This window comes from Mastacembelus armatus, chromosome 14 (genome assembly GCF_900324485.2).
Source record: "Mastacembelus armatus chromosome 14, fMasArm1.2, whole genome shotgun sequence".
Taxonomy (NCBI): domain Eukaryota; kingdom Metazoa; phylum Chordata; class Actinopteri; order Synbranchiformes; family Mastacembelidae; genus Mastacembelus; species Mastacembelus armatus.
In genome coordinates this window covers 9,935,670-9,962,314 of record NC_046646.1, presented here as the reverse complement: position 1 = coordinate 9,962,314, position 26,645 = coordinate 9,935,670, and the positions used below count along the sequence as shown (strand labels likewise).

The 26,645-nt window shown below is 40.4% G+C and overlaps 1 protein-coding gene across 5 annotated transcripts in view; it reads left to right on the top strand.

Annotated features, from left to right (window-relative positions):
- Positions 1–258: 258 nt before the first annotated feature.
- LOC113142816 (glutamate receptor 3-like) overlaps positions 259–26,645 on the top strand; it is a 66,576-nt gene continuing 40,189 nt past the window's right edge. For all 5 annotated transcript variants that reach the window (XR_003296986.1, XM_026328106.1, XM_026328110.1 and 2 more), the window contains exons 1-3: positions 259–612; positions 1,016–1,174; positions 18,927–19,166. Coding sequence is in view for 4 of the 5 variants with exons in the window: in XM_026328106.1 (XP_026183891.1) it covers positions 525–612; positions 1,016–1,174; positions 18,927–19,166 (487 nt within the window). In the remaining variant the exon portion in view is untranslated. The remainder of the gene's footprint in view (positions 613–1,015; positions 1,175–18,926; positions 19,167–26,645) is intronic.

The following is a 26,645-nucleotide window of genomic DNA, read 5'->3' as shown; positions in this document are numbered from 1 at the left end:
ATACTCTTGGTCCAACTGACTAGATGTTGTGTGTATTGCTCTGTGCCTTTGCAGCACGCACACACACACACACGGACCACAGCACCGCCTCACACACTAACTCCGCAGTGACGCGAGGAAGAAGACGGGAGGCTGCTCTTATTATAATTCAACGTCAGACCAAGTTTGATAAACGCCCTCCTCCCGTCCCTCGCACCCCACTCCCCTCCCCCCTTCCTCCTCCTCCTCCTCCTCTCTCTGTGGTCCATTTCACCGGTCTTTACCCAGAGCAAGGAGACCCGCTTCTCCTCTCCTCCTCCACCACCATCTTTGAGATAAAACACTGGTTCTAGGTTTCCAGCAGCGGCAGAGAGGCTGGCGCTGCAGTTGCGCTGGCACACGTTCAACGTGGGTGCACGCAGCGAGTGAGAGAGGGACCCGCCGCATCTTGTGGATTTCTTTGCGTGCGACCCAGTGTACATGCGTCTCCCTGCTTTTCCTCTATCACATCCAGCCCAGGAGTTGTTTTCACTTCTCGGAGAAAAATGTGGCATCGCACCACAGCGCCAGTCTTTGTTTTATTTTATTTTCTGGGGGAGTCGCTGGCAGGTTTTCCAAACCAGATCAACATTGGTAAGTTGGGATACTCTGACTGCATATTCATTTCTTTGTTCACACAGTCTAAACAGGTCTCTGCAAGTCGCAAGTCGATTCGGTTATTTGCATATTTCACTAAGTTCACTTCTTATGAAGCCGGGGAGGTTGTAGGATGGTGCGCGTCTTTGTGGGCAGCATGATAAAAATAGAGTTGATCCAAATTTCGGTTCCAGCGCCTGAAGTGCCTCATTTTAATGAGCGGCAACACGTTTACTTCTCGACTTGCTTTTTCTAAATCAGCCGATCTGTTCATGTAACTCACAGTGTGTAAGTGCACGGCACTGTCCTCAGTGTGTGGTATTGATGGCAATGAGGCCATCGGAGCGCTGATACATATGATTTCCTCTCCCTCCCCCCCACTCCCTCCTACACCTTGTAGGTGGACTGTTCATGCGCTCTACAGTGCAGGAGCACAGCGCCTTCAGGTTTGCTGTCCAGCTGTACAACACCAACCAGAATGTGACGGAGAAACCCTTCCACCTCAATTACAATGTGGACAACCTGGAGTCCTCCAATAGCTTCTCTGTCACACACGCCTGTGAGTAGATATTCACACACACACACACACACACACACCCTCACACACACACACACACACACACACACACACACACACACACACACAGAGAAGACAACAGTATGTGAAAGACTCTTGGCTGCTATTGTCTCTTCATCAGGTCAGGCATAAAAAAGAAAAAAAGATTTTGATGTGCTGGTGTTTGGATAAAATGGATGTCCACTTGCCAAGTGTCCTACCTATTAAAGAAACTCTTGCCATCCAAAATTCATTCACCAGCTGGATGATGGAGCCTGATGGCCTTTAATTGGCCAAACACAGTGATTTTGTAAAGTGAGTAAATCAGTAATTCCAGAGAAGCTGATGAGCAGCATGCACTTAAATGACTGTATAGTTGAAAGTAGGGTAAGCAAACACTGTGGTCCTCAGCGTTGTGCTTGGCTGCAGCTTTAGGGGATGGTTGCAAGTCTTATTGTGGTGGTGGCTGTTGGCCTAAGTTGGTTGTGTTGTGAAAATTGTTGTGTTTCAACGTGACTTTCTCCAAAACCTTTGTGCAAAATGAAACCAAAACATCATCCTCACCTCTGCACCTGGATAATTCAGCTTATGCTGAATATATCAAGGTAAATATTACCTTCCCAATTGCCAGCAGTCAATTGTAATATACATTATATCTTACTCAGTTATCTGGCTCAAATCAACATATTTTATTGTGAATTCCTTTGAAGATGGATCAGAATGTATCACATTACTTTAAACCAGCAGCACAGTAGCATAAATTCTTGACTGCACCTTTTATGGATATATAACCTACTGTATGTACCGTGACATGCTTTAATATATTTAGCCATCTTCACAAAAATAATGGATTTTATAGGAAAGGCTATGGAGTGTGAGATGGTTTCATAATTGGTTACCAGCCCCTCCTCAGCCATGTAGGCCACCAAATTCTGTCTGGAGAATTAATTTGTTATCCTTTTTCTCACCAACTGCACTTCACACTTCACGCTTAAGGATCAGTGAGAGCTCTCCAGTCTTTGTCAGCTGCCACAGAGATGCCTGGGAAACATAATGAACTGAAAGGATAAAGAAGAAATGAAAATTGAGCAAAATTGTTCCATGAACAAAATGTGAAATGCTTTTGAGGTTATGAGGTTTTTGGTGTGTGTGTAGCAGTGAGCGAGCAGTAGCCATGGGAAGCTGTTGCAGGTTTACACACATTCACGCCTGCTCACGCTGTCCAGTACGTTCACAGCCTCACACCGTCGACTGCTGAATATTTACACTGGAGCAGCTGTGGGGGTCAGTGCTTAGTTCATGGGCACTTCATCAGCTGTGGAGGAAGATGTGTATATTACATTCTTTGTCCAGATCAGGGATCAGGTCTTTTTTTTTTTTTTTTTTTTTTTTTCCAGCAGAATATAATTATGACATTATGTAAAACTATTCATCCAGATAAAATATTTCTTGTGACAGTTCAGTCATCTTTAACCCATGGGTTGTCTCTTGGGACACTCTAATCATTTTATTATGTATATGAGATTCCCATTTTAAATCCTATGCGTTTATTCTACAGGATAATGCCTCCAATGTTATATTTGTATGAAAACAAAGCCTTCCTACCACATGTGAACCCATGTAGAGTTCAACAAGGGAAGTAGAGAGAAAACAAAAGAAATGATTGCATATGTTTGGATCATGCATGTATTAGAAATTCGAACCACAGTCAGGCTTGACTTTGAGAAAACCTGAATCCATTGTTTTTGAAAGAAGCTTAAGATGTTTCTTCCTTAAAGATAAGAAGAAAAACAAGATAATTGGCAGGATTAATTTCGGCAAGCTAAGCTGATGTAAGCTAAGCTACAGTAGATGTTCCCCAGTTTAAACCCATCAGTGAGCAGCGCATTATGCAGACTAGCCAGCCCAGTTTGTGGCTGAGGCATTGCTTGAACATGCACCAGGCTACATGATTCTTATAATAGTAGTCTGGATTGCATAATGCTGTGCCTTGCCTGGCAGGTGTTGATGTAGCAAATGAATGTGATGATTATGATTTGACACGTTTCTATTCTGGCAGGATTTACAGGTTTTTCATTGCAATGCTTCCTCACGGCTCACATCATTCATTGTGATAATATTAGCAAGTGTCAAGATGACTGAGATTTTAAATCTGCTTATTGCCTGTGATCGCTGGAATTGTCCACGAAACTGCCTCTTTACTATTTAATAAACAATCAAATGAAGGGAAAGGATTAGTTGTGTAAAAGAGAGGAATTACTTTTTGCTCAGTGCTCCTTTGTTGTGTTTGTTGTATGGATTCAGACTGGAATAAAGCAGGACAACACTGTTATCCTCCAGCTGGGTCAGTATATAGTGATTGTTACAAATCTCTCATGTCAAATGACTGTGTTATTGTCACTGTGGATCAATAGGTGGAAGGCTGCAGTCCAGCCGTCCAGTGTGCGTGTATGTGTGTGTGCTCCAGTTTGTCGTCCAATATGGAAAAATCAATTCTCACCAAGCTTTCATTTTCTCCACCGCAGTCCCTCTCTACTAAAATATGGCTGATTCTCCAACTTCCACTGGCCAAAGACAGTAAATTTTTCAGTTTGATGCTTACGATGCAGACCTGAAAGTTAGAAAAACAAAAACAACAAAAACAAACCTGTAAACAGTCAGCGATATATTGCAGAAAACTATTTCCAGCCACTGTAACTGGCTTGAATTGATTCCGACAAAGAGAACTCCACTGTGCTGTTGTGTTTATTATCTCGCCAATTTGTTGGCTGGAGTGAAGCCGCAGGATGTATTGATGTGACACCTTGCCCCAGGCCAGTACATAGTGTGCATAAATGCAGAATTGGGAAGGTTACATCCATTAAGACTGAGGTCAGGGAAGGAAGAGACAGTGGCGATGACCCGGTTGGACAATCAGAGACAAGTTAAACCAAGTCCAGGCCAGTGTCTGAAGGTAACGTCTGGGCAGACAGAGAAATTTACTCAACTTATAATTAATCTTCTGTGTTTTTTAAAAATACACTTAAATGTATTACATATCACTTTAATGGATTTCTTAATATATATTTCTCATCAGTTTTCCTGTCTAAAATGAAAGGCAGGATGGATCTGCTTTGACCACAGTTTATCCAAAGATACTTTAATTTGATCAAACCTCAGTATTCAATCTGTGTGGTTCTTTGTATGGTGTCTGTTATAGCTACCTATCCTCCCTCAGCTATGACTCAACCAGTGTGATGCTGCTCAGACAGAGGCAATGTGTAGGCAATGGACAGTCCCACTAATGCAGCATAGACCACTTTATGCAGCCAGATAGCCTCCTCCTCCTCCTCCTCTTGTTCTGTTCCTTTTTCTTCTGCATTATTTAAGGTTGTGGTGAATACTTTGATAAGCTGTGTCCAAATAAGGACATTTTTGTTTTTGAATTGCTTGTGTGCAAATTTAGCATGTAAAAATCTATGCAGAAAACAGTATTAATATGAGCTACTGGTGCATGCATGATCAGAACATTCCCATAATATGAATATTAATAATAATAATAATCTGCATCTGCATAGTTTTATTTAGTTTTTATTATTTGCCTTGTTATTGGCATAGAAACAGGGGATAGAAGAGCAGCTACCTACACTGGGAAACTCCAATGACTGTGTAAGTGGAAGAGCTGCACAGAAAAATAAAATAAAATCATCATATTGTCTCGGTGTGAAAGTAATCTTGTGTTGGCTGTCTATATTGAAAGATTTGCTAATAGTATGTGGTGTCTAATATATAATTTATCCTTTGTGCTTGAAAATTGATGGCACCCTAATGACTGTACACTGAATATGAAACAACACCTGGGTAGCCAGAAGCTGTTGTAACAAAGTGATGAAGTAGCTTGAAGCAGGTGATAAATCCAAATGGAGGTGATGAGACTGGTTTCTTAAAGATAGTCAGGAGAAAATAAATAACAAGAAACAGAGATACTAGTAACACCAGAGAGCAGTACAGTCTACAGCAGATCAGACTTGTGGAGACTGGAGTTGTTGGATTAAATACAAACGGTCTAGTTAATCTATGGGAGACAGCTGAGTGTAGGCAGGACAGAACAGAGAGCTGCCTACAGGTGACGTTAACTAAGATAATCAGGAAATGACGAAATCTACAGAAAGTAACGTAAACTATGATAATAGTTAGCTCACTGCTCTACAGATTATATCTTATTAATTGAAAAAAGGAGATGTGTCTCAGTATCCTGATGTCATATTGTCTTTGGGTGGTTTCTTAACTTAAGGTAAAAACCTAAAGTGTTAGCGAGTTTTAGAGATGTTGTTGTGGGCAGAGCCTTTTCTTTGTTTTAAGTGGTTGCTGACTATATTTTCATATTTATCATACAAATATTAAAGTGCATAGTAAGATTTTAAACCTCACGAGCAGCCACATCATTGCAGAAACTGTGTGTTTTCAGTGAATCATTAGACTGTCAGAGCTTTTGAAAATATTAAAGGTTATGGGAAATGTCCTAATTTTTCCTATCCTTACTGTGCAAAAGCAAACCTGTTGGGATGTAACCAAACAATACATCACATCCATCATAACTCTGAGAGCTCATTTAAGCCGACCAGTCATGAGTGATGCATAAGCACCAAAGACAAGGTTGTCAAACTGTTTGACCTGAGGGAGAATTGTCTGCGCAATTGTTTTGATCCTAATCCAGACTCTGGCCACAGTAATACATGTGTCTACATATTATAAATGATTACTCAATCTCCTTCAGTAAGGTCACTGATAATCAGGACGAAAAGTCTGCCCTTGGCTTAACAGCTACACTGTGCATGTCTGTGTTCAGCATAAAAAACAGATTCACCACCTTCACTTACATATTTGAACAGTCAGATGTCTGAGTTTGCATTTGAAAGCTTTAAATGGATCCTCTCGCTTTGGGAGCCCTTGAACAGAAAGGGACACTTACCCAAAAGCATGTCCTTTTACCACAGCACACTGATAAAAATATCTGAGTTACTGCTGCTGCAGCCAGAGTCCTGTCAGTCTGCATGACCTGCCTCAAGTTGACAAGTACTCATCCTCAGATTTGTCATGGCGTTTTCATTATGAAGCATGACAACTACATAAGAGCTTTTGTATTGTCTCTGGAATAATTTTATCTAACTATAGAGTCATTTCTATCACAGGCGGTGCTGTTGTCTAACTGATACTCTCTCTGACATGAATAGATGGCTTGACCCTTAGTTTGATTAGAGCCTTAAGGATGCACTGCTGTGGGGCGATGCATCACTCATGGGTTGATCATGCAACATAAATGTGTTTCCCTTTCTTTGAACAAAGGACTCCTGATGATAAAGAAAAGGCTGAAGCTATAACAACACAACATGAGCGGACATATCTGTCAAGTGCAAAAAGCCACATATATTTAGCCAAATAAACTCGCAGTCGTACTTCATGTTTTCCTCAAACTGAGCTGCTCACCCCTCACTGGTCATAACGCTGCACAATGGCAGAATAGTACTGATTAGGTTCGGGGGAAAGCCACTGGAGACATGCAGTTAGTCTTTCATCACACTGTGCATACATGTCAGTGCTGTAACACAGCAACAGTGATCACTACTGACAAGCTTACAGTGATGCTGCAGCACTTTGTTGCACTTACACAATGTCCTTCAGTGCGTCTGCCTCTGAAAGTGCTGCTGCTCGTCTTTAAATGTTACCTGAGATTATCCGAGGACAACAAACTGGACTGCACACGAGTAAGGCAAAAGAAGGCTAGACGTGCCACCGGGGCAGAGAATATTCTAGATCAGCTGCTTTTGGAAAGGTTGCGTGCGCCTTGTGTTCCACATATTTGAGTTGCTGAATGCAGAAGAAGCAAAGCGTACTTGAAAGATGACGCAGTTCAAACCGTATTAATTTATTATTCAGATTTGGTAATTGTTGCTGTGTTGAGTTATGTGAAACTGATTTGCACAGCGTCACCAGATTGGCCACTTTATTTACAAGTATTTGCATTTTCTTCTTTTCTCCTTGTTGTTTCTAATGTCAGTCCATGTTCCACTGTCTTCTTCAGCACTACAGCCTTATAACTACTTTAAATTGTCTCTTACAATAATGGTCCTTGGATGATGTTTTTGCAGTATATGTGAAGCATGTGTAGGTGGAGTGTTAGCAGCACTTCTACTGTGGTGCAGTCAAATATTAAAGTGTATTCTTCCATACAAGACTCCAATAGCCCCAGGCCCTGTCGGTATATCACAGCTGTAGATTTCCTTGTGCTATGTTGTTTTAACATGTGGGCTGTATCCAGCTGTATTTCTCAGATTAGGGCTAATCCAATGATGTTGCCGTACTATTTGCTTATAAGCGTCTGCAGGGGGTAACCCACTAGAAGAAAATGTGTCCTTTTACAAAGCTGCAATCTGGAGAGAAGAGGGAATTCCAGCCAACAAGCAACAACACTGCCTGAGGAGAAACACCTACTCAGGCTTCATTCCCTACATGCCCTCTGCTTTCTCTGTGGTGGGTCAACTGAGACGAATTGCACAACAATGCAGGCCGTAATGCGGATAAAAATACGAAGCACTTAAATGTCATAACACACAGATCATTTAAACTGTATGCACTTTGCCTTCAGTTAGATTTTTATCTCGAAACAAACATTTACTGTGATTTTATCTTGAAATTGAACCAGCAAGTAGAATCTGTTCAGCTTGTTGAGATACTGTAAATTGTCAGCTTTAAAAAGCTCAGGCGTAATGTTGTTAATATTGTCTCCAATAGTTTCTGTATAACAAGTTTGACATGCTGTGTGTTTCTAAGGACGTGCCAGTCGAGTCGCTGCACCCTTTGGTGTTTTTTTGCAATGTATGTGAAAAATGGTGTTGTTTCTTTTTAATTTACCACCAAGCTAGAAGTCTATGGGCGTGGTGTGGGCAATGTGGGGTAAACCCACCAAAAGGCAAAGCTGTGTACTGTATAATATCTGCAATAACTGAGCAGCTTTGGCCTGAAACTCGCCTCCCTGGGTGGGAGCTTGCGTTTATAGTGTACAGCTAATAAATACAGTATATATATACTGACATAATGTAAATCTGCTGCAGCTGAAATAAAAATGTGAATTTGAAAATGAAATGAAATCTCTTTTAAAACCCATTTCAATTTCAGGGCCAAAGACTTATGCTCTATATACTTTAAACAACACAGTGCCAGTGACATTTTCATTTTAACTTGACAGTTGTGATACATTCTTAAACATGGAAATGGAAATTGGATCACTGATTTTTACTCTCAGGGTTGCCCTTCACTTTAATTTATGGTGCATGTCCTAACTTGCATTAAAAGGTGTGAATGAGAAGGATATCCAAGTGGAAATGAACCAAATCCTTTAAATTACAGCATCCTGAAAGGTCAAACAACATACAGGAGGATTTTATGGACAGTGCAGGACAGAAATCTAATCAACCAATCTCGTAATATACAGTATTTGTACTATAAAATAACGTACATCAACCCCTTGATAGAGTAGGGAGGTGCACCAGTCTACATTATTGACTAATTGCAGTATCATCATTTACAGTTTAGGTCTTAAGTGACATTGACCTTTTATTTGGCATGTGTCCACTCATACTTATTCAAAGCCACTGCTGTGTTATCCCTCCCATCAGTGCTGAGGAAAATTGGATTGCAGACGTTTCACCTTTTCATGCCTTTCTCCTGTGGTGTTGCCCATTAATTAGAGTGTGCTTGTTTATTTATGATGCCTGTACACAAAAGCTGCATTGGAAAGATACTCTTGGATCATTAATTTAGAAAAAACACACAATATACTTTTGATTGTAAATATGTTGTTTTTTCTATATGTGGCATAAAAATCAGAGTGTTTGCAGTCCACAGGCAATCAGACTGGAGATTACTGTATATTCAATTATTCCAGTGTGTCAAAGCAGCAAATAGGTGATTATTTGTGTTTTTCTTGGTTTTCTCTCCAGTGCATGCTGCAAAGACTACACCCCCTTTACTCTAAACAAGCAGAGGCACTTAGCTCTTGGCGTACTGGGCAACTCTCGCGCAGCAACATGACTGCACCTCTCGGCACTGACAGTGTTTGGAAATACCTGTGACACAGTGGATTGTGTGCTCGTTCAGGTGTCACGTAAGGCTAGAAATATTCTTGCAACATCCCTGCACATCCTGTCTTCCTGACACGTTTAGCAGCTGCTAGCAGAATGCAAAGTGTGCATGTGACCTGGAAGGACAGGGGAGTGATGCAGCTGTTTCTTCTGATGCTACAGCTCATTTCCATTAGGGAATACTGCACACTTCCATCCTAGTAATCCTGTCTCACTTTCCTTTAAAGCATAATTAGAAGGAGATTTTCATTAGTTTTAGTTTTGGAGTTCCTCTTCTTAATGGCACTTTGTTTCCTCCCACTTCCTGTGGCTGAACCTTTTCTGTCCATTTTGGATATACTGTAGTATATCAACACTGTGGGTTGGCAATTGATAAGACTTTAGTAGTGTAGTGAACTGGTCTAGGTTAGAAACCGTCTGTGTATCATGATAGGAAAGTGGATCGGTGTGATTTACAGTCCATATTTCTTTTCACAGTTGTACATCATGCAGAGGTTGCATGTGACATCAGGGGTTAATGGGCAGGATGTCTCATTTAAAACCTGGTAAAGATTCAGTGTCCAGCCTGAGTGAGGTCTGTATCAGCCGCATGATGAGCACAGAGACGTGACATAAATTCAGCACAGTATGAATTAGACATTTTAATTATTACTAGCTCAGATTTGCTTGCCTGATTGCAGGCTAGTGAGGTTGATCCTGTCCAGACTTTTGGCCTCTGCTGTGCTCAGATTATGTATGTGTAGGTATTGGAATAGAGGAAGAGTAAATGGGCTTCATTAGGTTTGAAGGCAGAATTATAATAAATAATTCAGTAAATAAACTGGCTTCATATTAGCTTATTTACAGTAACTGCTCAATCAATGCACATTTTACAGCTTCTGCTGATGTTAGAATAAAATAGTTGGACCTGTGTGAAGTTGGCCAACGCAAAACTTCGCAAAAATAGTCTCAATCGTTTTTGCTCCGTTTGTGCTGGTTTGTGCCGATAAAATTTTCGTTTGTACTTCTTTGGTTTTTTAGCTTTTTTACCAAATTGATTCTAGTGATGTTTTAATAGAACAACTTTTTGTAGTCATTGTGGTGTTTATTAAAAGCAGCTCAATATTCATCTGCTGTAAGACTCTTTTTTTGTCACTTTGTCTCACTTAAAATGGTTTTGTGCGAGAGCGCCATCAAGTCGTAGCTTTATGTAACTTCAACACTTTTGTTCCCACCTGATTGACCTTATTTACAAGGAGTATCATCTGATACACGTCACTCCCACCACAAGGTGACACTCTTGTGAAATTTGAGTTAGTAGAGGAAAAGTTACAAACTCTAATTTCTGGCCAATGTAAGAATAATGTTTTAACAGTGTCAGTTCACAATTTAAACGATGGTAACCATAGTTTAACCATGGTATTTGTAGTAAAACTGTTGTAAAAATGGTAATGAATATGCCAAATAATAAAAATAATGATACTTGGTTACTACTCTTACTATACTTAAACAATGGTTAATTTTTGTAAGGGTAACTTCAAGAACAACAGTACAGCATTCAAGTAAGCTAAGATTGCCAATGTTTACTGAACCAAAAACTCATTGCTAATACTTATATCACTAAACTCACTGCTAATACTTATATCACTAAACTCATTGCTAATACTTATATCACTAAACTCATTGCTAATACTTATATCACTAAACTCACTGCTAATACTTATATCACTAAACTCACTGCTAATACTTATATCACTAAACTCGTTGCTAATACTTATATCACTAAACTCGTTGCTAATACTTATATCACTAAACTCACTGCTAATACTTATATCACTAAACTCGTTGCTAATACTTATATCACTAAACTCGTTGCTAATACTTATATCACTAAACTCGTTGCTAATACTTATATCACTAAACTCGTTGCTAATACTTATATCACTAAACTCACTGCTAATACTTATATCACTAAACTCGTTGCTAATACTTATATCACTAAACTCACTGCTAATACTTATATCACTAAACTCACTGCTAATACTTATATCACTAAACTCACTGCTAATACTTATATCACTAAACTCACTGCTAATACTTATATCACTAAACTCGTTGCTAATATTTATATCACTAAACTCATTGCTAATACTTATATCACTAAACTCACTGCTAATACTTATATCACTAAACTCACTGCTAATACTTATATCACTAAACTCACTGCTAATACTTATATCACTAAACTCACTGCTAATACTTATATCACTAAACTCACTGTTAATACTTATATCACGAAACTCACTGCTAATACTTATATCACTAAACTCGTTGCTAATACTTATATCACTAAACTCACTGCTAATACTTATATCACTAAACTCGTTGCTAATACTTATATCACTAAACTCGTTGCTAATACTTATATCACTAAACTCATTGCTAATACTTATATCACTAAACCCAGTGCTAATACTTATATCACTAAACCCAGTGCTAATACTTATATCACTAAACCCAGTGCTAATACTTATATCACTAAACCCAGTGCTAATACTTATATCACTTATATCACTAGCAATTAAATGCTAATTACAGTTGCACATATGACCCATGTTAGTTTTAGAATATGTTGTGCATTTAGGGATCAACATTACTGTATTATTAGTAATATATGATATAACATATTATTACTATGTTGTCCTTATATTTGGGACAATACAGTAATACAGGTTTATACAATACATGACATTTTTGGAGTCAGGATTATTTAAGTGAGTAATTATGTTTTGCTTATGCCAGATGCCCAAGAAACCAGCAGTCGACAGGGATTCTATTTTCACAGTCCTGTGTTCATCAAAAGAGGCCATAGTCAAAAATGGCAACATAGCTACTCCTATAATCAAAGCATCTGGACAGATCTTAGTAAGCAACTAGAGCAACTCTATACACTTGTGTTAAATTAACCAGACACAATATCTGGACTGCTTTAGGGTTTACTCATTAAAGTGATATCGAAACAAGTGGCAGTAGTGATGACACTGATTTTGAGCCAGGGTCCCGTTCCCCCAGACCAAAAGATTGCTGGACTTTTGATCTTGAAGTTCCATTTCAGAAATGGATTGAATTTATGCCTTAAATAGTTCAATACAAAAACAAGATCTCTAAAACACAAAAAAAGGGAATACACAATTTTGAAGCTTGGCAGCTGCACGCATGTGATAAATCATCACATTTGGCAAGAAGTGAAAAGCCCCTGCACATTTGCCTTTAAAAGAGCCAAGGTCTATCCATCAGCCACAGAGAGATACATAGAAATCAGAGGCAAGTGTAAGGAGTGTCATGGCCACATTCACATTAAATGTGACAGAGAGCCTGAAATGAACAGCCCAATGGTGCTAAAGCGTTTCATTAAAAACACAGGTGACTCCCTGCACACTGGCTGTTCCAAGCGTCCGATGTCTGGTAACTTGCGTGAGCAGATATCCAAAGAACTGTGTGAGGGTAGAATGGAACCCCATGTATGGAGGGCATCGGAGGCAACAAAGCTGATGGATTTTGGAGATCCTGAGCCAAGCCATCTGCCTAATTTGGCCACCCTGCGCAAAGCAACGCAAGAGAGAAATACCTTAGAACTAGGCGACAAGGATCCTATTTTGTCACTGCAGATGTTAAAGTACAGCGCACCTCACAGTGTTAGCATTAAAGACATTGGACCGGACAAGTCTTTCTGTCACTATTGGAGTCAACACAAATGTATATGTACAAGTCATTATCAAAGACTTCTACTAACCCCACTGTGAGTTTTGATGCAACTGGCTCAGTAGTGAGGAAACTACAGAGACCAAACAGGATGTCTGGCCATGTCTTCTTATATCAGGGCATTCTGGCAGGTAATGAGAGCTCAAGTGTCCCAGTCGTGCATGCTGTCAGAGAGACATTGGCTGACAGAATGGATACGTGCAGGTGCACCAACTCCAGAACACGTTGTAAGTGACTTTTCACTGGCTTTGCTCCGAGCTTTGGTCAAGGCTTTTACTCCTCATCCTGATCTGAAGACCAACATCAGTGTGTGTTGTGGCGTCTTACTTGCCACCTTGTTTTGTCCGGGTTGCTGTTGCACACTGCATCAAGATGATCTGCCAGTGGGACTGCTTGAAGAAAAAAAAAACATCGCCTTAAAGATTTCTTTGTGAGGTCAGTGGCACAGCTTCTTAAGTCACAGTCCATGGACGATGCTAAAGAGCTACTACGCAGCAGCATTACTATTGTGGCTGGAGTCCCCCTCATATCAGAAAGGTGCAGGAAATACCTGAAAGCCCGAATTGCAGAAGAGTGTGTCGTCATTCCAGATGTAGAGGTTGAGGACCTGGATAAAGCAGATCAAACGCAGTGGGTGGGTGACCAAACACAGACAGACCAACGGCAGTGGGTGACAGTCATCACAAGTTCAGCCAATGTTGAAGCAGAGTTCAAGAACATTAAACGTGGCCTTTTCAAGCATGAAAACTTGCCGATTTGGATGGATCGATTCATTGCTCGACATCTGTCCTTGAAGGCAACATGCACATTTGTTCTGCAGAACAAAATAGTAAAGAGAAGGGTGAAGAAGATGTAGCTGTTGCAACAGTGATCGTCAAAGAAGCCAATCAACTACCAACCATAACTTACAGTGTAGATGTAAAACCAGGAATGGATGCTTCCTATTCTGGGAAGTCTGACATTGTCACAAACATCCATCCATCCAACAGAAGAAGACCCTGTTGAAAACTGGAGAGGCTGAGCTCTTCCACCCAAAAAGAGAAAGAGGAATTCCTATCTATCTCCTTGTCCTGAATGGCTCCATGCAGATCCATCTGTGAGGGGGGAAAGACTGAAAGTGGAACTGTTGAAAAATGGAAATAATCAACAACCTGTTAAACTCAGGAAATCAAGAATCTCTGTGCTGAACACATGTGCATTTGATGCTTTTTGTCAATGCTTATGTTGTGCTTTCTGTGATAGTGTCACCTTTGCAAATTTTGTTTGTGGTGAGGACTCCAAAAACCTCCTCCAGCTAGTGAAAACCATCAGCACAAAGGGTCTGAATGCACAGGCCTACATACAGAGGGCAGAGCTGCTGAGTGGAATATTCAACCCTGTCCAACTGAAGTCTGGTGCTCTCCAAATCGATACACAGTGCCACATCTCCACTATCATTGAAAAATCAATGACAAAACATTCATGTGTTTACTTCACAAAGCAGTGCTCCTCACAGTATTGCAGTCTCAGCACACAAGCAACAAGGGAAATACCATTTGTTTGTACTTCTGTTGCTGTACTGCAGGCTTCTGGCATTGCTCATCTTCAGACAGCAGTGGAAGAAGGCCTTAACCTTCCGGGGTCCCCCTGCCTCAGGCCAATCCAAAGTCCATCACAGTGTCCCTCTGCATTCAAGACAGACTCTACATCAGGAGAAGAGCTCTGTGCAGGGAAAGTGTCTCACAGTTACAGTCTGGGAGAACTTCTGTGGATTGACACTGACCTGGGAAGCAACTCCATTGAATTTCCGTTGATTGAATTTCCCTCCAATCTGATGCTCCAGGGAGAGAGATTTCCTTTAAGGCCAGTCATCGCTTTCAAAAGAGGCTTAACCCAGGCTAGTCTTGGACATTATGTAGCCTACTGCAGGAGGTCTCCATGTGTCTGGGAAATGTATGATGACCTGAGAAGTGGAGTGACAGGAATGTCAGAAAAAAACTAAATCTGCCCACATGCAGTGTTATATACAAAAGATTGATTGTACTGTTTAAATTTAATCTCACAAGTATTTTGTTGTATGCCACACACCCTTGTTTTCCTACTCCTGTTTGGAGAAGTTGTTTCTGCTCTTCTGGAAGTCAGGCTTGATGGAGTTTGCACTTAAATCTGTTATTCTGTGTGGCACTTTTGGTTTGAAGACAGACATGGCTTGTCAGTGTTTTTAAGTTTTTAAAGGTCCATTATTTGTGTTAATGGATGTTCGATAGTACACTTTAATTCAGTTGCACAAGTAAAATAATTTTGGCTTAATTCATTGAGCCATGAGGTACATGCCTACATACATATAATACACATACAAAGCTTATGTAGCTCACGTCTTGTGAGCCGCTGTGTCTGGTATATTGGAAACACACAGTCGATCGGTAACTTAACTAAACCCCAAAACCACACAGACGAAACTTCGAGCAGCACAAACACAGCAGTGATGATTGAGCTTATTTTGGGTGAATTTGGAGCATGTGGGGGGGCTGAGTGACCGGAGAATGACCTTTAAATAAATCTTTTATATCTAAAAAACCAAAGCAGCACAAACGAAAATGTTTACAGCACAAACCGGCACAAACGGAGCAAAAACAATTGAGACTGTTTTTGCGAAGTTTTGCGTTGGCTGGTGGGCCAACTTCACAATGTTTTTACTTTCCATTTGACCCCATCGTTTTAGATTTAGTAATTTGGGGACAGAAGCCGTGCGTTTGTGCTGTGTCCTCTGCCATCCTCTATTACTAAACCTGTGACCCTGGAGACTGAGACCAACTCCCCCTCCCTTGGGAAAACTAGCTGAAGTCGTGCTGCTCTTTGCTCCTCTGGTATCGCTGCAGGCACTGCTCTTAGAAGCAGTAGAAAAATAACTTCCCAACATGCAGCAGTACGCATGTAAACAAGTTATCACCAAGTTTCTTGTTATCACCACAGAAAGAAACGACGTTGTCCTCACTTCATTCAAATGCAATATCCAATCCCCTCAAAGGTCAAAGCTCTGACCCTTTCCAAATAGAGCTCCCTCCATCTATTTGTGACTCCTTCTCACCTTCTTATATGCATAAAGTTCGATTTCCTCACAGCATCTGGTGTTCCTTTTTCAGAAGAGGACAGCAGCTCCCCTCTATTCCCCCTCAGCAATAGAGCTTTAAGTATTCTCTTTGTAGACACAGCTCTGCTGTGCACATACGGTACAGGTTCATCCCTACATCAGCGAGTTTTATGATAGACTCAGAAAAATTCCCCAGCTGTCGACAGGAGAGACTCTCAAAGCTGCAAAGCCCTGAGTTTCTGGAAGACATGAGACAGCATTGGAGCTACTGGGGCTGCTGCATCTCCCTGTTAAGTTTGACAAGTTGGTGAGGGCTGAAGAGAAGCAGAGAAATGGAGAGTATGGGAGAAAGCAAGATACAGGCGGTAATGACAGTAATGACAAGCAAATGTGGGTGGTTGTTAGGTGATGGAGAAAATAAGATGGAAGTCAGAGACTGAAGAAAAGCAAATATTTCCATATTTGGATATTAACTATGCAGATTAAACCTTTGTTAGTATTCTAAACAAAAATGCCTGCAGTACAAAAAGTAGCTCAGTTCCCCTGTGTAATAAAGTAAATGATGCGTATCTTCATTGTTGACCCTGATCAGGGGAATTTGCTGTAGTTTACTGGTGTTTATTGCTTCATGAGCACAAATGTGTTATTTCATTAGTCCTTTAGCAGAATTTTTGAAAATGGAAATGGGTAATATTGGTTGAGCTTAGAGGTGAATAATTTTATGGGTGACTTCTAGGAGATAGAAATTGTTGCTGATGAGAATTCCATCCATCCATCCATCCATCCATCCATCCATCCATCCATCCATCCATCATCTATACCCACTTATTCCTCTTTAGGGTCACAGAGATCTGCTGGAGCCTATCCCAGCTCTCTTTGGGTGAAAGGCAGGGGTACACCCTGGACAGGTCACCAGTCCATCACAGGGCCACATAGAGACACACAACCTCACACACTCACACTCACTCCTATGGGCAATTTACAGGCTGATGAGAATTGAAATATGCATTGCTAGGAGGATTCATGTAGTATTAGATAATGTTATTCCAAAAAGAACAACTGAAGCATGTGAAATGTGAAAAAAAATTGGCCGCTCTGACATTTTCCTATTCATGAAGAGAGAGATTTATTTAATTGTTCACCAAAAACCCATTGAAACCTCAAAATGAAGCTTGAAGATTGTGCCATAATATAAAACAATGGTGCGGCATCATCACTATTGGAAGATATTTGTCCTTGATAACTGCATCATCTCAAACAGGTGCAGCTATTTCATTTTTATGGACGCCTTGTGTTTGTATATTTCTTACAGGGTGACACTGTCAACCCGACCTTTCAACAGCCATAGCAGAGCTGACGTGTGTGCAGCATTAAGTCGAGGGCTGAGAAAATGAAATGACAAAACAGCTGAGGGAAAGTTGACTGAACTGAGCTATCATACACGTGTAGGTGAATTAAAAGTTAAAATCAGGCTGAACAGAAACAACTCTTTGAAAATACAGACCTGAACTATAACATAACACAGAGAAATCACAGACCTGTGGATCTATTTCACAGCATTTGCAGATGTACATGTGTGGGAATTTCTATCATATCTAAAGTGCATTTATGTAAAATATATTTTCTGAGCAATGTTTGCTAAAATATATTTCCCAGATATTAGCAATACATTCTTTGTAGTAACTAATGCATTTAGTTGATTTGTATGATCTTTGAATGCTTTTTTTAAATATTGTGTTTTCAATAGTGACCTAATGAAGGGAACATTGCTATGTGAATAGCTCTGTGTGAATTTACCTGAAAGCACAGCTTTTTCTTTAAACTCTTATCTTATGAACTCATGAACTCATAACTCAACAAATACTTCCATTTAGTGACTCTACAACAAGTACTGTAATCATTTACAACTTGGTATTAGGATTTAACAATGCACCAGTCAATTTTTACTCTGATTATTGATTCCTACTAGAAAGTCATATTGTTAATTACAGAGAGCTCTTTGAACAGGGCAACTGGATTTCAACCTACAAATTCATAAAAAAGCCACTTCATTAAAGCTCAGTAAGTAGATTATAACACCATTAAACACTGATTAGTGAGCAGCTTCAGTGAGCAGTAGAGCAGAGGGTCAGAAAACAACAGACCTACTCCACTGACCAACAGCTTTGGTTTTTAGTAAAATTAAAGTAATGGTCATACTCCTGATCCAGTCCTATTTATGGCTATTAAATCACCTTATTATGTACAAATACAATGAAAGAGTTAACACCTTGTAAGACAGAGGGGCTGGTGCGCTGCGTTCTTATGGCTGGAGCTCATTTCCAAAGGCCCGCAGATGGCAGCAGATAGGGCTTGATATAAATCTTTTATACTGCAGCACGGCCCTGCACTTGCACATTTGCATGCTCATGTTTCATGGTATTTGTCCACTGAGAGCTGTGCCCAGTGCACTGATTTCCCCATTATATCTAGTTGATTGCCCAAGCAGTTGCATTTAGACCAAGGAGAAGTGAAGGGCACCAGCCAGCAGAGTATGGCCATGGGGAGCAGACATCCCACATGGCACTCATTTATTCAGCTAGCCATTGCTTCTGTCAGATGATTAATGCCATCATGTATTCTCTCCCATCTCAACCTTATGTTGGAGCTTAAATCTTAACTTTTAATATTTTATGAAACTTTGGTGTAAAATTTAGTTTGAAAAGCTGGTTTGGGCCATTTTATTTACAACCTCCATGACTGAAGGAAGATCTGATCATAAATTTCTCGGTTTTGACTCTGTGCTCGTCCCAATGCTGAACCTGCACTCTGTCTCTGTCACCAGTCTGCTCCCAGTTCTCCAGAGGAGTTTACGCCATCTTCGGCTTTTATGACAGGAAGTCCATGAACACGCTGACCTCCTTCTGCGGGGCGCTGCACACCTCCTTCATTACGCCCAGCTTCCCTATTGATGCTGACGTGCAGTTTGTCATCCAGATGAGGCCTAGTTTGCGAGGAGCCATTCTCAGTCTGCTGGACCATTACAACTGGGAGAGGTTCGTCTACCTTTACGACACCGACAGAGGTAAGAGAAAGTAAAACACACACTTTCACACACCTATGCAAACACTAGTAGGGTACGTTCGGCAGAAGACGGAGGAGTAGTGAAGAACATCTCACTGCTTGAGAAAGTGGAAAAAGTAACTGTCATGCCAAGCCCTGCTCCTGCAGATGTGTTATTATACGGTGTATATGATCAGTGTTTAATATTTAAATCCCTCATCCTCAATCTTCATGTTAAGTGGTCTGATACACTTTAATCTATGGCAGTAATGATCCTAAATTGCTTCAATATGTGGCTGAATGCTGCTCACAGAGAAACTCAATAGCTCCTTGCTTCCGAGGAATGAGTCATTCACAGGTGCCGCTGAGTCTGTGCCGTAGTACGATTCCCGTCGTCTGAGTCTCTAATCCTCAGCACTCTCTGATTATCCTTTAGCTCTAATTGGATTATATAAAGGCAGAGCACAACATACTCTTAACTTTCTGCGTGTGCTCCTTAGCCTCCTGCTCCCTCCATGTAGGCCACCTATTTACAGACTTGGTTCTTCGTCGTCCTCTGAGGGTCAGCATCAGAAGAGACCGCGTTAAGGCACAGCACGGCAATCTGACTTCACAGATCTACAAGCTGGAAACGAGCTGTTTGTTGGTAGATGTGCAGGAGTTCTGGGTGCAGTCTCTTCTCTTAAATGTGCTAAACTGTTCTGAAGTGTGCATTCCAAGTATTTTTAAACTGATATACATAGAGCATTTCTAGGCCACTCCTTTTCCTCTTTCCCTGTCTTACTTTATATATCTCCACTTCAGGTGGGTGTCTAATCTACAACTCACTCATGAAACTGACAGAGCCATTTTGTGGCTCACTTTCTTGGCAGTATGTTCATATTGGTCTGACACAAACTAAAAGCTCATTTAAACCCTTATAATAAACAAAGACATCACCTACACTTCCATGATTCTGACGTGTGTGTTTAGCATGATGTATTGACCTAATTGAAGAGGTTGTTATTGCTCTCAAATTCGGGGGTGCAGAGAATGGGAGGGAGCTGTGCTCAGTTTCGGTGGTCGGGCCCACGTGCCTCTCTTTCTGTGGCAGATTGCAGAAACTGATAATTAGTTGTGGTTGAGACAAAATGATTAAAAGTTTATAGCTTCTCCTGGGCACAATCAACCTTCTCAGAAGTGCTTCCTGTTGTGACCCTTAGAGCTCTGCTTGACTTTGTTGGCTTCTTTCACCTGCTGGATTGAAGCTGATGGGCCCCCATCCATAATACTCTGACCGTCTCCACAGAGCGACACAGTGTAAACACTGTAGTTTAGGATGGATTCTCACATGCTGCACAGCTTGTGTTTGCTGAGAGGCTAGTTAGCCATCCTATTTTGGCTGCCAGGCCCTTCCTGCTCCTCCCCATCAAGGCTATGGAGCAATACAGCCGCCACTCATCCAGCTGTCAGTTTAATCTTCATTACAGGGAGAGAGCTCTATTTAGGCCCTGAGAGAGACCATAGCAGGGGCCTCCTGAGAGATGCTTGTGTGAACGACTGTTGATAGTTTGTGCAAGACTGACAGTAATATGCTGCAGAGGCATTTTACAATGATATGTGTAATGTTGGCCCTATAACAAGACACTTGCCACGTCTGAACGGGGCCTTTTATCAAAAACAAAGGCTTCTTACAGTCAGCTTGAAACTGGAAAAGTCTTTGTTGCTCCCCTGCTGTAAATAGTGTAGAAGTGAGATCTGTCTCTGCTTCATAACACACAAGAGGAATTTTTTAGCATAGTCTGAAGGGATAAAGACAGTACCTCCAAAACTATATCTGTATGATGGAATTGACTGTAATATAAAATAAAATGAACACAGATGTCACTTAATGTACCCATGCATGAGCTGCATATTTAATTTCTGATGTGTATTTCAAATTGGAAATGGTATCAACATTGTGTAGGTTCAGCCTCACTTTCATGTCGGAGATACTTTTCCTCTGACAGCAGTATTGTAGTGGTTTGGACAAATTCATAATGATTATTAAATAGTAGAGTTCATTGGCTGCTATACAGGATTCTCTCATCCAGCCTGTGTCTCAACAGAATTGGTTGATAAACAAAATAGATGCGCAATGTGAAACTGACACAGGCTCGGCGATCCAGGAGAAATGTTAAAAATGGACTTTATGGCTTCAAACACATGGGTCATTAAAGATATGTTTAGCTGTTGGAGTGTAACTTCACCTATTTATCCTGGATGACGTACCTGCTATGAAATGTCCTCATTAAACAGACTAATGGCCGCTGGCAGAAAAGACCCCTTGAACCGAGAAACATCTGGGCAATACCAGCTGGTCACTGAGAGGAGGATCCCAACAGATTTTTTTAGCTAATTTACTGCAAAATTACATATACAGCTTAATTATGGTAAAAGACCATTCATGCAAATTTAAAACGACTTCAATGTAACTGTATAATATTTCAGTAATAAACATAACATTTATATTACAAAAATTCAGTTTTGTAGAAAAATACGTTTTGGTAATTCTAATAGCTGCTTTTAGCAATGAGAAAACCATTGGGACCCAGCAATGGAGTCACTATCTAAGTGCCTTAAGCTGCAGTTTTTTAATAATGTCTACAGACGGGCTCTTAGAAAACAAAGATCCTGCTGATGCCAAGAGAAACACAATCCAACTTCTGTCATCATAAACATTTCCAAGACATCAGGGCCTCAAGCGATTTTGAGACTCATCATTTCGTGATGCAAATATAAAGAGAAGTTCAGGACATTCATCTTTTGATACGCAATGTAGAGAGACTGTTGGCTGTGTTGCATTACAGTTTGCACCTCTCCCTCCTGGTCATCTCCTAAGGTGATCTCTTACGATTCTCAGTGATGGAAAGTTATTTATCATTGTGCCCGTCCTAAAGTGATACTACAGATTAGTGTGATAACTCTAGTATTACACATAATTTTATTTTTAATATTATATGTAATATTAATCTATTAGTTATATTGACTATTTTTTATTTTTAAAATGTCATTCAGTCAAATATTAATATATACCTGATGCACCAAATGTAAAAAATTATGATTAATGATTTATTTCAGAATAGCAGCATCTGTATTATATTTGAATGTAATTAATATTTATAAGTATTTGTAAAAGGTAAAGGTATTTTAAGTTCTTACTGCTAGTTGTGAATTTTAGCTGTTATTATGCTATAATAATACATCAGGATTTATTATTTGTTTTATTGATCCAGCTTTAGTAATCAGTAACTGAATGTAGTGGAATAAAGGGTACAAATTATTTCCCTCTGAAACACAGTAAAGTAACAGTATAAAGGAGTAAAAAAGCAAAATACTCAAGCAATGTACCTCTAAATTGTACATAAGTACAGTGCATGAGTGTGTGAGATCTTTCTGTGTCTCCTGTGTACTGTAGTTCTCCTAATTTATATACTCAACACACTGCAAGATAGATCTAAATTTCTGTTTGTTAACATCAAACTAAAGGGCTACAATCTAACAACCTTAACTGCAGCATTCTCCTGCCACTCTGACAAATGGAGATAGTTGGGATGGTGGAGAATTTGCATTTGGTTTGTGATCTTCCTGCTGCCGAATGTCTGGTTGATTTCTTTTCCGCAAGGAAACATATGATTAATTGCGCGCTGCTAAAGAGCTTCACTCAGCAGTCAGGCACACAGGCTCATTAAGAGATAGGCAGAGAGAGAGCACAGGTGAATGGCACCAAGCAGCTGTTTCACTCTGTGAACTCCTTACTTCACGTTCGCTCGGAGATGGACACATATCAATAGGCTTTGAACCTCCCTCTCCCGTGGGTAAACACTGTTTTCCTTTGTGGGCCCTGATATTGATGAATCTCTGGCCATCAAGCTCATCCGCTTCGAGAGATCTGTCTTCCTCCACCATTCAAGGACTCTATTATGCTTCATAGAGAATATACAAAGAGCAAAGGGAAGTGTAACTGGGATACACATGTAACAGAATAGCCAAGTAGCAACCTAAAGGTTTGCTTTTGTAAGATGGATTTCAAAGGATTAAAAAAAAAAAAAAAAAACAAATGCAGATGAGAAAACACAAGACAACCACTTTAAAAATCTCCAAGGTTAGAAAGGACAATTCCAAATTTAATACATTTTAACAAATAAAACAAAGCCTTTATTCTCTTGGTTTGTTACTTTTCATGACTTTTGATAATTGTTTTTAATTCAGTGTGTTGAATACATTTTAGATTATCCTTGGGAATCAGCTTGTCTTTAGATTTACAGCTGTTAATAGTGTTTAGAGCAGCTTCTTTAGACAGCTTAGTAGACAGCTGTGTGTGTGTGTGTGTGTGTGTGTGTGTGTGTGCGTGTGTGCGTGCGTGCATGCATATGTGTGTGTGTGTGTGTGTGTGTGTGTGTGTGTGTGTGTACGTGTGTGTCTGTACTGTGCAGTGACCTCATTGGTGAAAACCTCAAAGTGGGTGTGCATTCACTGAGAAGATACAGCTGAGGCGTTAGCTGTCTGCTTCTGCATCAACCGAACCTCCTCTGTCATCAAGCACTCACTCCCCCCTGCCAAATGCCAAAAATGGCACCAACTGATCCTTGCACAGCCATGCATACAGAGGCAGTGCAGCTAAAAAACAACATCAAGCAACATGTAACCTGCAGACTTTCTGCCCCACGCTGCAGTATTGAGCCCACTGTATCTAATCAGTTATATAGGGGATATTATTAAGTACAGGATAATAAGAGATTAGGTATAAAATATACATTGTTTTTTTTCCCAGCAATTTGTTTTATTTCTCAGCATGGATCATTTGTAAATTCTAGACCCACGTCACCCTAAACCATCTATCTAAACAAACAGTGTCTCTGTTTTTGTTTTCAGATAAGAAAACACATCTTGTCCAATGAACAGATTGAGTGACAGACTCACACAGCAGAAACTGTAACACACTAGTGCAGCCATAGTCACCTTCAAAAAGACACTGCATAACTTTAAGCTCTTGCATCACGTTGTAAATCTTTCTTCTTTCCTTGACAAGAGGAGTTTCAGCTCTCTGCCTCATTACAGATAGTCTGTGCTGTGGGCATCTGCCAGTATACTCAACCACAGTCATCACTGCACCAATGTAGCATGCATGAATTGCTAAACTGGCAAAGGGTGAATAGAAAATGTACTTTTAGATCATTTCTGCTCTGTGTCCACTGACACGTCTATCAAGTATTTGTTTAAAGTGATCACTGTTCCAGTGTAAATAGTCTCTGCAGAGATCATTGTTCCAGGACCATGGACAGTTCCTGTATTCCTTAGAGCACTCTGCACACTGGTCATTATCGGCTGTTCTCATTCTTTTATTTATTCATCCTTCATGTGGTCTGCATTCACCATCTCTTTGATTCTTCTTTTTGTACAGCATTTTTAGCTGTTGGCCAATTAAACAGCAAATGCAGATGGTTCCACACAGGGGTCATGAGGGGGGCAGCTGACATTTTGATTTGTCATAGTAGGACATCAGAAGTCTTACTAATAACAGTGTGACAGGATGTACAGCATCACAACCTTGAAATGGAAGCAGATAAATAATTTTATTATTTACTTTACGACTTTTAAATAGTATTGTGGTTTGGTGACTATGTAAATAATCTGAAGCTTATGGCCTTTGTGGATTGTGACCCCACTAAACATCTGGAGAGGGAGATTTGTTAGCGACGTTAGAAGGTGATTTCCTTTAGTGTCATCATCAAAACACCAAATAAGGGAATGTTCAGGCTAATCTAGCAAATATGCAACAAATCAGAGTGCTTTATTGAACTCATGCAAAATGATCGAAAACAATCCTATATATTACACACAATAGTTAAATGTGTGTGCAGGAATTAAAACCCTGTTCGAACAGTTAATATCAGTGTAACAATATTAAGACAGCCTTTGCTGTGTGTGATGAAGCTGCAGTCTAAGCTGAGCCACATTTCTACATTAATATATACAATTAGTGTTTAACCTTTTATCCTTCTCACCACTCTGCCCATAATACTACCACTTAAAGAACTTAGAAATCAATCCACAAGGTGATTTTCACTATTGACCTAGTCCATCACCATGTCACCCTTATCTAGCTCTTACCTTAAATGTCTGATCATGCCTTTGGGCAAAGAGCTCAGAAGCAATGGGTTTATTTTGGCTAAAGTAGAGATTTTTTTCTTGCTGCAGCTCAGCATTGTTGTCACAGCTGCTCACAGATGAAGAAGTCTCGAAATGAAAAGAAAATGAGACTGAACGGAGATGAAGAGTGAGGGTAGGAACAGAGGAGTCAGCAGAGCCTTTGTGCCTGTCCTGCGTCAGAAAACAGCAAACGGCACAGAGGGCCAAGCACTGTCAGACATGCTGTCAGACACACCAAATATTTTATACTATGAATTCAAAGCCCCCCTCTCCCAGCCCCCCCCCCCATCTTGTAAGATCCAGCTTGTCATATCTAATCTGGCCTAACCTTAGCACTTTGCATGGCTGAATAAGAAACCAGGTGACTAACAGAGAGCCCCTCTGCTTTATTAAACACTGCTCTGTTTATGCCTTGACTCTTGTCTCTGTGCTGTTCAAATGCCTCTCTTCTATTTCAGGAGACTTGCTTTCAGGATGATGCGAGGCCATTACAGCTGGAGTCTTTTTGCATTATGAAATAGATTGATGTGATGTGCGCGTCCCTGTTTGCCCAAGAGAAAATGGCAATTTTATTTGCTTAAGAGATGGGAAGGAGTTTTTTGGTAGGAGAGCTGAAAAAGAACAGGCAGTTGGTGCAGCTCTGTCTGATGGGTAAGAACCAGACTGCTTCACTGCAGTGTATGTGGCTCAGATGCAAATATCTGTGCTTTATATATGTATGCGGTTGTGTGTGTGTGACTTCAGATTATGAATCAACTTTCAGAGCAACAAAAGTTCATGAATTAATGAAATTTGAATAAAACTTGCAGAATATAATAAAGAAAAAGGAGGAGAACTGCTCAACTTTCAGTTAGCAACTTTGCAGTTGTCATAGATAAAGAAAGAAGATATCAAGAAATAATCTGTTTGATTAGCTCTGATCAGGGAATTGGCAAGAGTGGGTGGTGTGGGGGTGCAGGGCTCTTTGCAGTTCAGCTAATTTGGAACAGGAGCTGTTATCTGCATTGGTCTACTTTGGGAGTAGGCGTTGTTAGGCTAACTGTATTCAAAAGTGTCCTTTTGCTGTTGTTTGGCAGCTTTTTATTTCACTGATTCTGTTAGCGCTGCCCATTGAAAACAGACTTGTGTGTGGAGGCAGATTTAAGCTTAGAGATTTTCAGAGACTTCTATGAAGTAGGTAGAGTGGCTTTGTCTGAGTTTCCCTCGGTGTCGCGCTCAGCTTTGGGCATCCCATGACAACGGTGCAGTTCGGATGCCTGCAGGAGAATTTTAAAGAGGTCACCTTCTCCAGGGAGGGGGAGAGACGACTGAGCCACAGTTGAGACTGCAC